This window comes from Castor canadensis, chromosome 6, assembly GCF_047511655.1.
Source record: "Castor canadensis chromosome 6, mCasCan1.hap1v2, whole genome shotgun sequence".
Taxonomy (NCBI): Eukaryota; Metazoa; Chordata; class Mammalia; order Rodentia; family Castoridae; genus Castor; species Castor canadensis.
In genome coordinates, this window is record NC_133391.1 from 78,179,931 (window position 1) to 78,194,620 (window position 14,690).

Below are 14,690 nucleotides of genomic sequence, written 5' to 3' on the forward strand. Positions count from 1 at the left end.
CTATTAGTAAAAGAAAAGGAAGCATTAAAACTACATATAGTTAAGATAGGAAGCAGATGAAAAAGGAACATATGACTGGATTGGCATACAACTGCATAAAAGTATAATCAATATGTAAACGATGCTATATTAACTAAAAGTCTTAATTTAAAAAGGAAGCATGCATAGGCAAACAACTTTGATTCTTCTGCTAATGAAAGTTTACTTCTACAACTTAAATTTTGTAATAAGCCTGCTAAGTACCTTGAATCACACGATTGGGGATAATCGATCTCAGGAAGTTGTACTCCCTGGTCCCAGAGCCTTCTGTCAGACACACCTCATACTGGTAGCTGTGGGACAGGGTCCCCGCACCGCTGACATCCACCAGGTGGCCCGGAAAGTGGCCCTGGGGCACCGCACAGCCAGACACAGAGGCCGCCCTGCTCCTCCTGCACAGCCGCACCGCCACGAACACCAGCACACACAAGAGGAAGAGCGACGACACCGACGCCAAGGCCACCACCAGGTGCAAGGTGAGCGCGTCGCCCCGCCCCTGCTCGGCCGCCGCTTCCGGCAGCGGCAGGTAGGGCTGGGAGAAGCCATCCACCAGCAGCACGTGCAGCGTGACGCTGGCAGACAGCGGCGGCTCGCCATTGTCCCTGACCAGCACCAGCAGCCTGTGCTTGGGCGCGTCGCGCTCGCTCAGCAGCCTGGCGGTGCGCACCTCGCCATTGTGCGGCCACACGCTGAAGAGCCCGGGCTCCGTGGCCTTGAGCAGCTGGTAGGACAGCCATGCGTTCTGGCCCGAGTCGCCGTCCACCGCCACCACCTTGGTGAGCAGGTACCCCGGCTCGGCCGCCCTGGGCAGCAGCTCGGTGCAGGGCGCAGAGGCGTTCTGCATCGGGTACAGCACGAAGGGCGAGTTGTCATTGGCGTCCAGCACCAGCAGGCGCACGAGCGCCTGGCTGCTGAGCGCGGGCGAGCCGCGGTCGGCGGCGCCCACGCGGAACTCCAAGGCCTGCAGGGCCTCGTAGTCCAGCGGCCTCAGGGCGAACAGCTGCCCGCTGTCCGCGTCGATGGCCACGAGCGAGGCGAGGGCCAGGTGCGGCTCTGGGGGCGGCAGCAGCGAGTAGGTGAGCTGGGCGTTGGTGCCCGCGTCCCTGTCTGTGGCGCTCACGCTGCCTATGTGCAGGCCGGGGCCGTTGTTCTCGCGCACCCGCAGGGTGTAGGAGGTGTGCGTGAAGGCCGGGGCGTTGTCGTTCACGTCGGACACCTGCACGCTTATGCTGTGCTCAGTTTTCAGCCTGGGTGTACCCAAGTCAGTGACGGTTATGGTGATGTTATACTCGGACCTGGTCTTCCGGTCCAGGGGTGTGTTTTTCACAAGAGTATGACAGTTCTCAACTGAGGGCTTCAGGACAAAAGGAAGCTCATCTTGGATGGAGCAAACCATCCTTCCGTTGTCTCCTGAATCAGGATCTGAAACACTGAATACAGCAATTATGGTTTCCAGCAAGTTTTCTGGAATCTCATTGATACGTGTTGACATTGTCACTTCTGGAGGGTTGTCATTCAAATCCATCACTTGGACAAATACTACACAACTTCCAGAAAGGCCCCAACGATCTGCCGCCTGAATAGTTACTGTGCAAGTCTGAATGGATTCAAAATCCAGTTTCTGAGCTAAAAGGAGTTCTCCCGATTTTGCATTTATTTGAAACGTTTTTCGAATGTCTTCAGAAGCTTGAGAAAGTACATAAGATGTTTCTTCATTAATTCCAACGTCTAAATCCCTAGCAGAGACAGTGGCAACCTGGGATCCAATGGGACTGTTCTCTGGGACCTGCACCTCGTAGAGCAGTTTTGCAAACTCAGGAGCGTTGTCATTGATGTCCGCAGCTTCAATGCGGATCAGGACAGTGCCAGACCGGGTGGAGTTTCACGGTCCAACGCAGAGAGAGTTAACCTGATTTCAGGCTGTTCCTCGCGTTCCAACGCTTTGTCCAGCACTAACTGTGGCAATATGCCATTGGGACTGTCTTGTAATTTAAGATGAAATTAGTAATTGGGAGTGATTGTGTAATTTGGGAGGCTATTGCTTCCTACATCTAAGTCTTGCGCACGTTCTATTAGGAAAGTAGTTCCAGGAGCAATAATTTCCGAAATTTTCAAAATTATTTATCCAAGAAAACAGGGGAATGATCACTTATGTTCCTAATCCAGAGCTCAGCCTGGAAAAAGTGCAAGGGACTTTCCAATAACACCTGGAAAGGTAGTACATAGGGCTCAGTAGGATCGCACAACTCCTCCCAGTGCCGTTTCTCATTTAATAATAAATCTCCAGTCTGCCTATCCAACTGCAAACGCAATCTTTTTTCTTTAGAAACCAGCCTGGCACCCCTCAAAGCTAGTTCGTCTACCTCCAGTCCCAGATCTTTTAATAAATTGGCCACAAAGGAGCCACTCTCCATTTCTTCAGCCACTGAATAGTGCCTAGGCTTGTAACCAGCCTGAGCTATGCCCAGTAGAACAAAGAATATCAGGACTTGCCTTCCTTTCCCTCTCTGGTTTCCATCGCCTCTGGTCTCCCAGCAAACTCGCTCCAATCTGGCTCTGGCTTACGTTATTGCTGCTCTGTCTCCCACTATCTTGCAGACAAATGGTAAGTGGACAGTCCCGAGGCCTTGATTTCCCAGAGCCACCGTCTTAGAAAGCCTCCTCTTCCTGCAGGCTTCTTTAGCTGAGTACCTAGCTCAAGCAGTCAGCTGGTTGCTTTGTTTCTTCTACTTCTAAGACTACAGAGCCACCCTGCTTCTTTTCCTAGTATTTATTTTCTTCCAAACTAAGAAAATCTCAGTACTTTCAGAGTTATAACAATCTAAGGTGAATATTTTTCAAGTAGTGTCTCAATGTACTGAAGTTTTATCTGTATTTTGGACAAACATAAACAAATCTCCACTTCAGTTTCGAATACAAGCAGCTCTTTTCAAACTGGGAAAAACAAGTTTAAGAAACTGGAAGGATGTGACTTCAATCCTAAAATGCATGCAACAGAAAGAAGGCTTTGACTAGGTAATTTCCTGCTTTATTCAGTTTGGACATGTGTGCAAATTGGTGGTGGTTAGGTTACCATCATACCCAATCAAAAAGTATAGGGACTTAGGAAAAGCACAGAATTCAAATGAGACTGTCTCATGGACACTGAACTTCTTACAGTTCCTTGAACTGCTCCTACTTCATGTTTCTCTGAACATTGATGTGTTTAAGTCACAGGAACATCTCTGAGTGCAGCTGGATAATTTCTTCTTGTAAATGTCAATATTTTTATTTTCCTTTCCAATGGATAAAGTTGTTTTTAAAACATAACTTCACCTTAAGTATCATATCAGACAAAATTAAGAACAATTTCATAATTTCAAATACTCCATATATAGTCCAATTTCCCCAATTATCTTTCAAAAATGTCTTTTTAGAGAAATGTGTTAAATCAGGTTCCAAATGAGAGGTTGCAATTTGTCATTTAGTTTTTAAAGTTTCCACATTTTTGTGTTTTAAAAAATATTTGTTATAAGTAAATGAACTATCAAGCCACAGAAAAATATGAAGGAATCTTAAACACATATTACTTAGTAAAAAAAAATCCAACTACATGGTATTCTGGAAAAGGCAATATTACAGAGACATTAAGATCAGTGGTTGCAGGGAGACTGGGGAGGTGAACCACTGGGTTTTTAGGGCATTTAAACTTTAATAATGATACTACAATAGAAGATTCATGACATTATCCATTAGTCAAAACCCATATAGCTGAACATCACATTGTAAGCCTTAAACTATGTACTTTGACTAATAATAATGTATCAATATTATTTCATCAATTGTAACAATTGTACCAAACAAATGCAGGATTTTAATAATAGGGAAACTGCAAGTGAGAGAAAGTGGGTATATGGGAACTCTCTGTATTATTTGCTCAATTTTCTGTAAAATCTAAAATGCTTAAGGATACTCTACTAATTTAAAAATACTCATAGTAAAAAATTTTAAATACAAGGAAAAATGGAAAGACCTGTACAAGAAATGCAAATTATCTCCCATCCAAACTAGACAACAGCTTATTTTCTGCCAAATTCGTTGCATCTAACTATCTATCTATCTTGCTATACACACATATCCCATTTTTGCTAGTCCATATGAAAACAACATACAAACCTTATGATACCTTGCTGCTAAATACTTCAACAAGCATCTAAAATTTATAAGAACATTATCCCATATAGTCATAATGCTACTATTACACCTAGAAAAGTTAACACCAATTCATATTTTAAAAAATCCAGTCCCTACCAAAGATCACTACTTGTCCTTTCATTATCTTTTCTCAATTTTTTTCAGTTTTGATAAAAATTCACATTTAGTTTTAAATTTCTTTTACAAAGCACTATTTTCTTAACCATTTGTTATAAGGAATATATTAAAAACTTACACCAAGTTCCATGATTGTATTTGGGTATTAAACCTATAACAGTCTCCCATCTTTAATGACATTGAAATTTTGAAATGACCAGATTAGTTGCCCTGTAGGATGTCCTACACTTTGCATTTGTTTGATTGCTTCTTCATAGTGTCATTTAACTTGTTCTTCTACTCCTGTTATGTACAGGAAACTGAAACAAATACTTATTAAATCAAAGGGGGGAGAAGAATAAAAAGAGTAATAAAGGGGGTGAATTTGATCAAAATACATTTTACACAAATGTGGAAATAATGAAACCCCTTTGTATTATTAATACATGCTAATAAAATCAATGGTTAATATTTTAAGAATTCTCATTTAAGATCTGTAATTATATAAAATATGCACCAGTTCACTTTTTAATATTTAGAAAAAATGCCTATTACTATCCTGTTGATAATTTTTGTTTTGTACAATTATTAGTTTACTGTTGATATCATGATTCCAATTATTTTAATTCATTGACATTGAATATTAAACACAATTCATCCAGATGAAGAAAACCCAATCCTAAGCTTTTAAAAACAGATCTTTAGGTTGGGTGCAGTGATGTACACCTGTAGTACCATATACTTGGAAGGCTGAGACAGGAGAATCTCTTGAGCCCAAGAGTTTGAGATCATCCTGAGAAACACAGCGAAGCCTTGTCTCAAAAACAAATAGGTGGTATGAAAAAATTACATAATTTAGCATCTCTTACAAGTTGCAGACTAAAAACTTAATTTCTAAGACATTTTAGAGACAACAATACAGTACTCAAGAACACAATAGATTTTAAAAACCTTCCATGTTGACCCATGTGTTGTCACAACCCTCAGGCTCCTCCCTTTTTCATTTTCAGTGGTATTAATACAGTTAGTAATAAGAAGAAACCTTTCATTTTTCAGAGATGAAAGAACCATTACAAACATTTTATATTTATAGCTGTTTTCCAACCTTGAGTGCATTGTGTCCACTATGATACATTAAATCTTTAATTTTCTTAAACCTTGATGACAAGTCACATTCCTTCTTGAGCACCCTTAACATGTTTTTGTTTTCTTGATTCCCTTTAATAAAGAATCATATTAGAATTATCATGTTTATTAGTTAAAATAAAATATTCATATGTTTATATATAATCATTTATATTTTAGTGAGGAAATCTATTATAACATGAAAAATATGTTACTAGAGTAGATTTGATTTCTTATGTTTGGGTTTTATTTTTCATATACTTCTCAATCAGAAATATTATCCTAGGGTCACTTCCATAATTTTGAAGATATTTTTGAGATGGTGTCTCACTATGTTGCCCAGGCTGGCCTCAAATCTTTGGGCTCAAGAAATCCTCCTGTATCAGTCTCCCAAGTTTCTAGAATTATAGGTTCATGCCACCACAACTGGCCTTGAAGATTATTTTCAATTAAATATAGTACAACAAAATACTGTACAAATAATTTTCCATTCTCTGCGAAACATGTATTTTCAAAACATGTCAAAGAAAATACAATTAAGTCCTATGATCTTAAAGATCAGTCATTTAAAAATAAGAAGAGTTCTTTGAGCACCTATCACAAATAGATTGCCTCTATTTTGAACTGAAAGGCAATTCGATTCTTTTGACAGCCACAAGCTGTAAATTATAAGAACTAAGAGAAAGAGTAGTCAAGGGCCTTATGTGAGTTTTACTTGTCAAAAGCAATGCTAAACCATATAGATTTTATCTCATACTAGTTCTCTCTCAATAGAGAAATTGTTAACCCTTCACTGGCCCACAAACTAATTTTACTCACTCAATTATCAAACGGCAGAAGAAAGGGGTTTTTCAATGGCCTACTACTGAGACACAGTAGGAAATATATAAGAAATATTCTATGGTGGGAAGAGTGTTCTGGTACCATTCATTACTTTATCTAGAGTGGAAATTGGGAGTCTACAATAATACTTAAGCAATTTTCTAAAAGCTCATATTTTACTTTTCAATTTCTTTTACAAATAATACTTTTGGGGGCAATACTAAGGGTTGAACTCAAGGCCTTGCACATGGTAGGCAGGCACTCTACCACTTAAGTCATGCCCCCAGCACTTTTTACTTTAGTTATTTTTCAGGTAGGGTCATTGTGTGTGTGTGTGTGTGTGTGTGTGTGTGTGTGTGTGTGTGCGCGCGAGAGTTTTGGTGAGAGTGGGGTTTGAACTCAGCGCTTCATGCTTACAAAGTGGGCACTCTACTGCGTGAGTCACACCTCCAGCCTGGGTCTTGTGTTTTCGCCTGGGACCAGCCTTAGACCATAATCCTTCTATCTCTGACCTCCTCTGTAGCTGGGATTACAGGTGTATGCCACCATGACCAGCTTGCTGGTTGAGATTGGGGTTTTGCTAACTTTTTTTCCAGGTCTAGATTTGGACAGAGATTCTCTGGATCTCTACTTCCTGAGTAACTGGGATTACAGGCATGAGTCACTGAGCCCAGCCAAATGCACTTACTTTCTTACTAATCTGTTATAAGGAATGTCTTAGAAAATTTGTTTCTAAAAACCAGGCTTTATGATCTATTTATTCTGTAACAGTCTCCTATCTTTTGACTTATTGAGGATGCAAATAAATTTTCCATAACCTGCCAGATAAACATTTCATGTAATTCAAGCAAGCATAATTTCAAAATAAAGATGATTTAAGAATGAGAAATGATGCCACTGGGGTAGTTCATTTCTGTAATACCAGCACTTTGGGAGACTGAAGCAGGAGAATCATGAGTTCAAGGCAAACCTGGCCTACAAAATGAAACCCTGACTCAAAAAAAGAAGAAATTGGGCTGGGGGTATAGCTCACCAGTAGAGTGAATGTAAGGCTCTAGGTTCAATCCCCAGCACCACACAAAAGAAAAGGGGGGATGAAAGGACTGTTTATCCTCTCCCCATAGTACAAATACACAACCAATGATTTTATAAGGGATACTTGCACAAGAATATTGCCATTTTTGTTTAAAGATAATTGTAGTCTATTAGTCCATTGTATGCCCTTGTAAAAAAAATCTTACCTAGTACTGCCATGGATTTTAACCTGATTTAAGTGTATATTGAAATTTCACTTTAAAAGAAAATATGGCAGTTTGTTAGTTACCAAATACAATATAGAAAATTAGTAAATAAGAAGAGATTCAAAATTTTGGGGAGGACAAAGAGTAGGTGGGGGTGGGGAGAAAACTGCAAACCTGATGACAAAATGTAGAACATAAATAATCTACTTACATGGACTAAAGAACTATTAGGAAATGCTTTAAACTGAGAAAATAAAAATAATATGTATTGTCACATTGGGTGTTTATCTGAACACATACCATAGAACAGGAAGAAAATAGAGCCAAAGAATACTGAGGCCAAGTAATGGAAAAGAAGATGCTAAGTGAGGAATCTGAAACCTTTCCTGTCTAGATGTAGAGCTGAACAAAATGATGGTCCAGAAGCAGGTGAAGTCTGAATGTGGAGGACAAAAGAGGCATCTCAGTGCTCTTAAGTCTATGATCAAAACTTGGTAGTGTACACTTTCCTGTCTTGCTTACATGCTAAATAGTCTGAGATTTGAGTCCTTAAGTAACAATAGGGAATAAAGACCTTCCAGACCTAGTCTCTTTCCACTGCCACTACCTTGAACATCACATACTCCTTTCTGCATCAAGTATAACATTGAAGGTGAATTACCATTGCCATCAAACACTACCACCAACACCAACACCATGCTACTTAGTTCAGTGGTGATGCTATCTGTTTCCCTCATGCATAACTTGAAAGAAGGGCCTTACGATTCATGGAATCAAAGCAAGCAGGTTCTCTATGTTCATTTTGATGGAGTAGTACATACACTGGATACAGCAATAAGTAGACTACTTGTGAAGTTTTCCAAGTCTGTGTTTATGGTGGTATGATATTTAAATACATGCATTCTGAGGCAGTGTTCTCATTCTTGGTAACTACAGAAGTAGTTTGGTGAAAATGGAGACATGGCTATATTATTTTACATTTTCAGCTTCAAAAACTCTAAAACTTTGGAAATGAGATAGTGGAATTTTATTTTTTCATTGTTTACCTTTATTAAAGATTTTTAAGTTAAGGGAAAGTGGTATTATGAAAACAAAGCATCTGTGTTTCTGGATCTGAAATATGAAAATAGGGTCTCAAACTAGTTCCCTGGAATGAGTATCAGAGGAAGACTCTCCTTCACATTTAAATGGTATATTTCCCAGAGCCTTTGACCTCAGTATATGTCATTTCCTGGGTTTTAGTGAACAGTTTTTTATTACCAATATATGCCTTATTTAAAAATGTCATTAAGTCTTCAGTATTTCAGAAAAGCCACTAAGATATTTCTCTATTATGTCTTACATCCAAATCTCTGACAGAAAAAGTGATATCTAGTAAGAGAAGACCTTTTTGTTTTTGGGTTAGTACTTTATAGTATAACAGAGAAAAATCACTAACAGCCCACAACTTTGGTAAAGATCAGTTCATATCTAGACATGTGTGATAACCTGCTATTTAATTTTAACCCTATTTCTTTCCACTGAGAAATTTGTCCATTCCATTATCACTGTCCAGGCATATATCCAAATCCTGTCAACAGTATACTGGGATATTAATTTGTAAAGAATTATTTCTGATGTTTAATGAATAAGAAAACAGTAGAAATTAACAAACACAAATTAAGCTTTAAAATAGTCAATACAGCAATTCATTGGAATTATGACTTAAATAATGAAAGACATATTTCTACAAATTTTTTGAGACAGAATCTCACTATGGCATCAAATTTATGATCCTCCTGCTTTGGCCTCTCAAGTGGTGGGGTTACAGGCATGCACCATCATGTATTACTTTACAATTATTTTCCCTTGTAGTTTTATATGTGCATTTGATTTTCTGTTATCAATATCATCACAATCATCAAATTTATTTCAAATAAAATTATTATGTAATTCAAGTAAATAGATAATTGAATTAAGTAGATAGAGATCAGTATTGTTTAAACTTCACAACTTGCTAGTCCTACTTATGAAATATCAAGAAAACTGAAAGATGACCTTAAAATAAACAGCCTGACATTCTACAAAAAGGTATAAAAATTATCATTTTAGGGATAGAAATTCTTTTTTTTTTCATTGCTGGGGCTTGAACTCAGGGCCTACACCTTGAGCCACTCTGCCAACCCTTTTCTCTGGTGGGTCTTGAGAACTGCTTGCTCAGGCTGGCTTCGAACTGTGATCCTCCTGATCTCTGCCTCCTGAGTAGCTAGGATTACAGGCGTGAGCCACTGGCACCCTGCAAAGGATAGAAATTTTTGTCAAGCTTCAGGATATCTGCTACTCACAGTTTTGAGGAACCTTACTTTTAAGGAAGATCAAAGATTAGGCATGAGCTTTTCTGATTAATAATAATGGAGAAATAGGCTACTAGTTTCTAAACAGACATTTGTGAGACTGATAAAAAGACAAAAATTTCAATGCCACCAAAATGTGTTGCTACAGGTAAACAATAACCTATGCTTCAGGAAAAACACTACTGAAGTTAGAGTCATAAAATTATAACTATACTATCACCTCAAGAGGTGATATTTTCCTCTAACTTTTACCCAGAATCCAAAGCAAAAATGCCAATGATAGGTCTCTCTATTTACTGTCTGAGTATGAGCTTCTAAGAACCCAATTTCATTTGAGATAAAATAGCATTGCAGGTAGTTCTCCTTTCTCTACCCTGAATTTGGTTGAAAGAATATGGAATATTTTAAATATTCAATGGGAAGAAAGAAATTGGTAGTACTGGGCCTTGAACTCAGAGCCTTGTGTTTACTGGGCAGGCTTTCTAACACTTGAGCCACAACCCTATCCCTTTTTTATTTATTTTTGAGATAGGGTCTGGTGTTTAGGCCTAGGCAAGCCTGGACAATCTCCTGTTTATGCTTCTTATTGTAGCTGAGATGACAGGTGCCTGGCACGACACCCAGCTTTTTATTGGTTTAGATGAGGTCTAGCCACCTTTTTGCCCAGGCTGGCCTCTAACCAGGATCCTCCCTATCTCCACTTCCAAAGTAGTTAGGACTACACACCACCCTGCCAACTGGAAAGAAAATTCTTAAAGGATCAAAGCATTTTCTTTTTATCCCCGAGTGCTGATATTATGATCCATAAAAAGAGAAGTTTGTTTCTGGACGTTCCAGGATGAGGCAGGTAGGCATACATAGTCAATTTCTTGAAACTGTAATGCAGTAAGATTGTCACCCAACATCCGTTGCATGAAGAAAAATATTTTGAAACCATTTCTGTTGTCAATTGTACTGACATGACTGAGTAATTTTCTTGCAGTAGGTGTTTATAGTGAAGATATTAGAGGTACTTAAAATGTTTCCTCTGTGAGCCCCAAAAGTTGGGCAATTCAGAGAGCCTGGAGAACTCATTTAATTATTCACTGAGACTAAATTTTCTCAAAAACTTTTGATAAGTAAGTGCCAAGGGAAATTCACTTCAAGGATTGTTATTCATTGTCACAATTTTGACCTGGAAGGTCTCAGGCTAGTGATGATACCTATAGTTTCTTTCTGTGAATATTAAACTTACCTAGGGTTGTTCTTCACCCAGCGATTTTCCCATGAATAGATGAGTTACTTACCCTCACTATAGCACGACACATTATTGTGAAAAGGGAAGTTGAAATGTGCAGATTCTAATGGTGGGAAATCACTTAAACTCCATGTACATCCCTGGTGCACACTGGTAATAGAAGAATTTTTCACAGGAGGAACAGTTACATTAGACTCACTGATTTTTCTTGGAAAACAAAAAAGAAATTTACAGGTAACACTTGGAAGTGCAGAGGTTCTTAGGTCCAGTTTTTTATTTGGGAGAAATGGCTCTTTGATCTGAAATATTCTTTGTTCTCTTTGGAAACTACCCTGCTCCTCTGTTTTCCCACCCTGTGCAGACACTTCCCTTTCTGATACTGGCACCAAATGTACAGAAACTCTCATTGTAAACAGAAGCTTTCAGTCAGGCCTCTGTGGCTCATGCCTATCTATGATCCTAGCTACTTGAGAAGCTGAGATTAGGAGGCTTGAGGCCATCCCAGGCAGAAAGTTCCCAACACCCTATCTCCAAAATATCAGGGCAAAATAGACTATAGGTGTGGATCAAGCCTGTTTTGGAAGCACAAAACCCTGAGATCAAACCCCATCCCATCAAGAAAAAAATGCTTTCCTTTTCCTGGACAGCCTGTTCTACATCTTGGAAGAAAATGAAAACCTGCCACTTTCCTTTTCTGCCAGATTTTCTGTTATGCAATTTCCTGTGTATCATTGTAATGCATTGTCTTTCATAAAGGAAGTCCTCAGAAGTGCTATTAAGAAGAGTAACATCGACCTATGGCTAGTCTTTTGAAAAATGCTGAAGAGCCTAAGCTCACTGATGTTTTCCAATTCATATTTTTTATTTTCTTTTTTCTGTGTTGGAGATTGAACTAGGGCTTCACGCATGCTAAGCAAGCTCTCTACCTCTTGAGCCACACCCTTGGCCCCTTTGACTTACTTTGTTTCTGAGATATGGTCTCTCCAACATTGCCTACGCTGGTCTCCAACTCTCAATGCCTCTGCCTCCACCTTCTGTGTGGGGCTAGATTCTGCTTTTTCTAAATTGAAGTTTTAGGTTTTAACCTGAAGCACCACCAGGAATCAGAACTAAACACCTGGACTGTACAGCACTTTCCTGAAGAAACTGTCAAAATCTATTCATATAACTTGTGGCAGAATTCTTACCTCCTGATAGTTTTAATCATTTCTCTGATTTTTGGTTGATTTATGTGATCAAAATGATTGCTGGCACAAAATCAGATGTGCAATTTGCTTTGACAGTAACTTGAATTGGATTTCTTCATTTAAGTCAGACCAACCATTTTGCCATACATTGATTGAATTTATTATTTCTTCAGTGGGTATTTGTTACACATAGATTATATTCATGTACTGCAAAAGGCACTGGGGAATGTAAGTCTAGTGCCTACAACTCAGGCCCAGAAGGGTGACACAGGTAATGCAACAATTATGCTACTTGGTGATTTATGCACACACTATGAGATATTAAAAAGGGGATATTTAAGTAAGGACAGAAAGGAAGTGTTAGGAAAGAGTCTCAGAGGAAGTGAGGCTTGAACTAAGTTGAATTTTATGACCAACTAAAATTCAAACCTGTGAAATTATTTTCTATTGCAGATGAAGCATTTCTGCTTTTATAGGGAATACATTTTTCCCTTGGAAGAGGGGCACATCATGGCTTATGTGGGGTGCAGTCCATCAGTTAATCAACAGCACAGAGCTCTGCATGAAGTATGGAAAAGTGGCAACTGGAAGACTAGGGATGTCCTTTTTCCCAACTTGAATTTGGCTCACAATCTAGTACTCAACTTAAAATAGAGTCCTTCAACTTGAGTATGTGCATTAGTGAGTGAATGATTTTGTTAACATTAGATTTAGGAAGCATTTTTAAACGGTGACTTAAAAGAATAGGCTTTTTATGTCAGGATCACTCATATTCAAGTCCCAGTTCTTCATATATGTTATATTAAGAAAATTACTTACTCTCTCCAAACTTCAATTTATTCATCTGAAAGAATGTTGGATGTAATTACATTACATACGTCATGAAGTTGTGGTAATTAAATAAACAGTGATTATGAAATGCTTAGCTCAGTGCCTGAACTATCATAGGATTAGTAGTAATACTATGAAACCAAGAACTTATCTACATATTCCTGTTTACTCTTACAGAGTTTAAAGTTTAGTAAGTTTAAATGACTCCAACACTAAACTTATCATCTCCCACTTTAACTCACTAGAAAGTACAGCACATTCTTATTTATGTTGATATCTAAAACCTTAAGCATTTTATAAATTATGAGAATTTCACTTACAGTTTTCACCCTTGTCAAGTAGGACTTTTTTTCATTCCTTCATATCCTTACTCCCTTTTCAATGAATTATTGGATTTTTTCCATGTTTAAAAGGCTCAAATTGCCTTTCAGTTACCACCCTTTTTCTATGAATGTTCTATATATTCAAGATTCTTGAAAAGATTTTATACACACACTGATAATACTCCTTTAATTCTTTATCTTCTCATATTTTTTGGCAGTACTGGGGTTTGAACTCAGAGCCTCACACTTCTTAGGCAGGAGCTCTATCAGTTGAGCCATTCTGCCACCCTTTATCTCCTCCTTTTTTACAATTTAACACTAAAAGTGTTCTGGTCAATGTCCATATTGCCAAATTGAGTGGGTACTTTTCATTCTTCATTTCATTTGAAGTTTTAGCAATATTAAACATAGTTTATAATTCCCTCCTTTTTGAAATATTCTTTTCTGCTTCCTAAGACAGCACACTCTTCTAGGTTTTTCTCTACTCAGTACTTTTTCAATTCCTTTCAGGACTCCTTATCTTTCCTTTACATACTAAAGTTTCTCAAACTTTTTTCTCCTCTAACTGAACACACTCTTCATTCTACCTTCTCATTCATGGACTCTGTATAGCAATTGCTACTAGCTGTGCCATAATGACAAGGACTTAACTTCTCTGACCCTAAGATTCTTCACTTATAAAATGTACAATGAATTCTTTATCTTAATGAAATACCTATTTTCTCCAAAATTCATTTTTTCACTGAAAAATGGAAAACAAATCCTTAGAATACAAAAGGATGAAAGTCATAGGAAGACATACTTAAACATTTTAAAAATATTGGTCTCCTGGCCACCTGGTTTGGTGACCATTCTCTAATCTGTCTAATTATTTTACAAAGAGTTACAAAGTTTATCTTGGATATTATTCATCTTGTACATACACTACCAAGTCTCAGAATTTTCCCACTTTTGTGCTATATACAATGGAATGGTTTTTCAAGAAAATGTTATGAGTTGAGTTCTTAAAGAGCCCATCTATGGCAGAATCTTTCAAGAACCAATATGCACCATCCATACTGGACTATCATAAGCTTCATATGATTTGTCACTGTGTGGATGGGGAGAATGGAAGAATTTCTCTTCAAAAGTCTAAAAAGGAAAATCTTTAGGCTTCTGAAGACTATAAGCAGAAGTATCTTTGACACTTTATCTCTCTCAACACCATATCCAATTCATCATCAAGTTTGGTGTATTTTATCTCCAAATTATTACAACAAACT

The 14,690-nt window shown here is 38.2% G+C and overlaps 1 protein-coding gene across 1 annotated transcript; it reads right to left on the reverse strand.

The window, feature by feature from the left end:
• Positions 1-235: 235 nt before the first annotated feature.
• On the reverse strand, positions 236-13,157 carry LOC109702593 (protocadherin beta-2-like). The gene is given in 5 exon segments (XM_074077866.1): positions 236-1,914; positions 1,917-2,159; positions 2,162-2,599; positions 11,137-11,294; positions 13,153-13,157. Coding segments are annotated over 5 exon segments (2,523 nt in total).
• Positions 13,158-14,690: the final 1,533 nt, after the last annotated feature.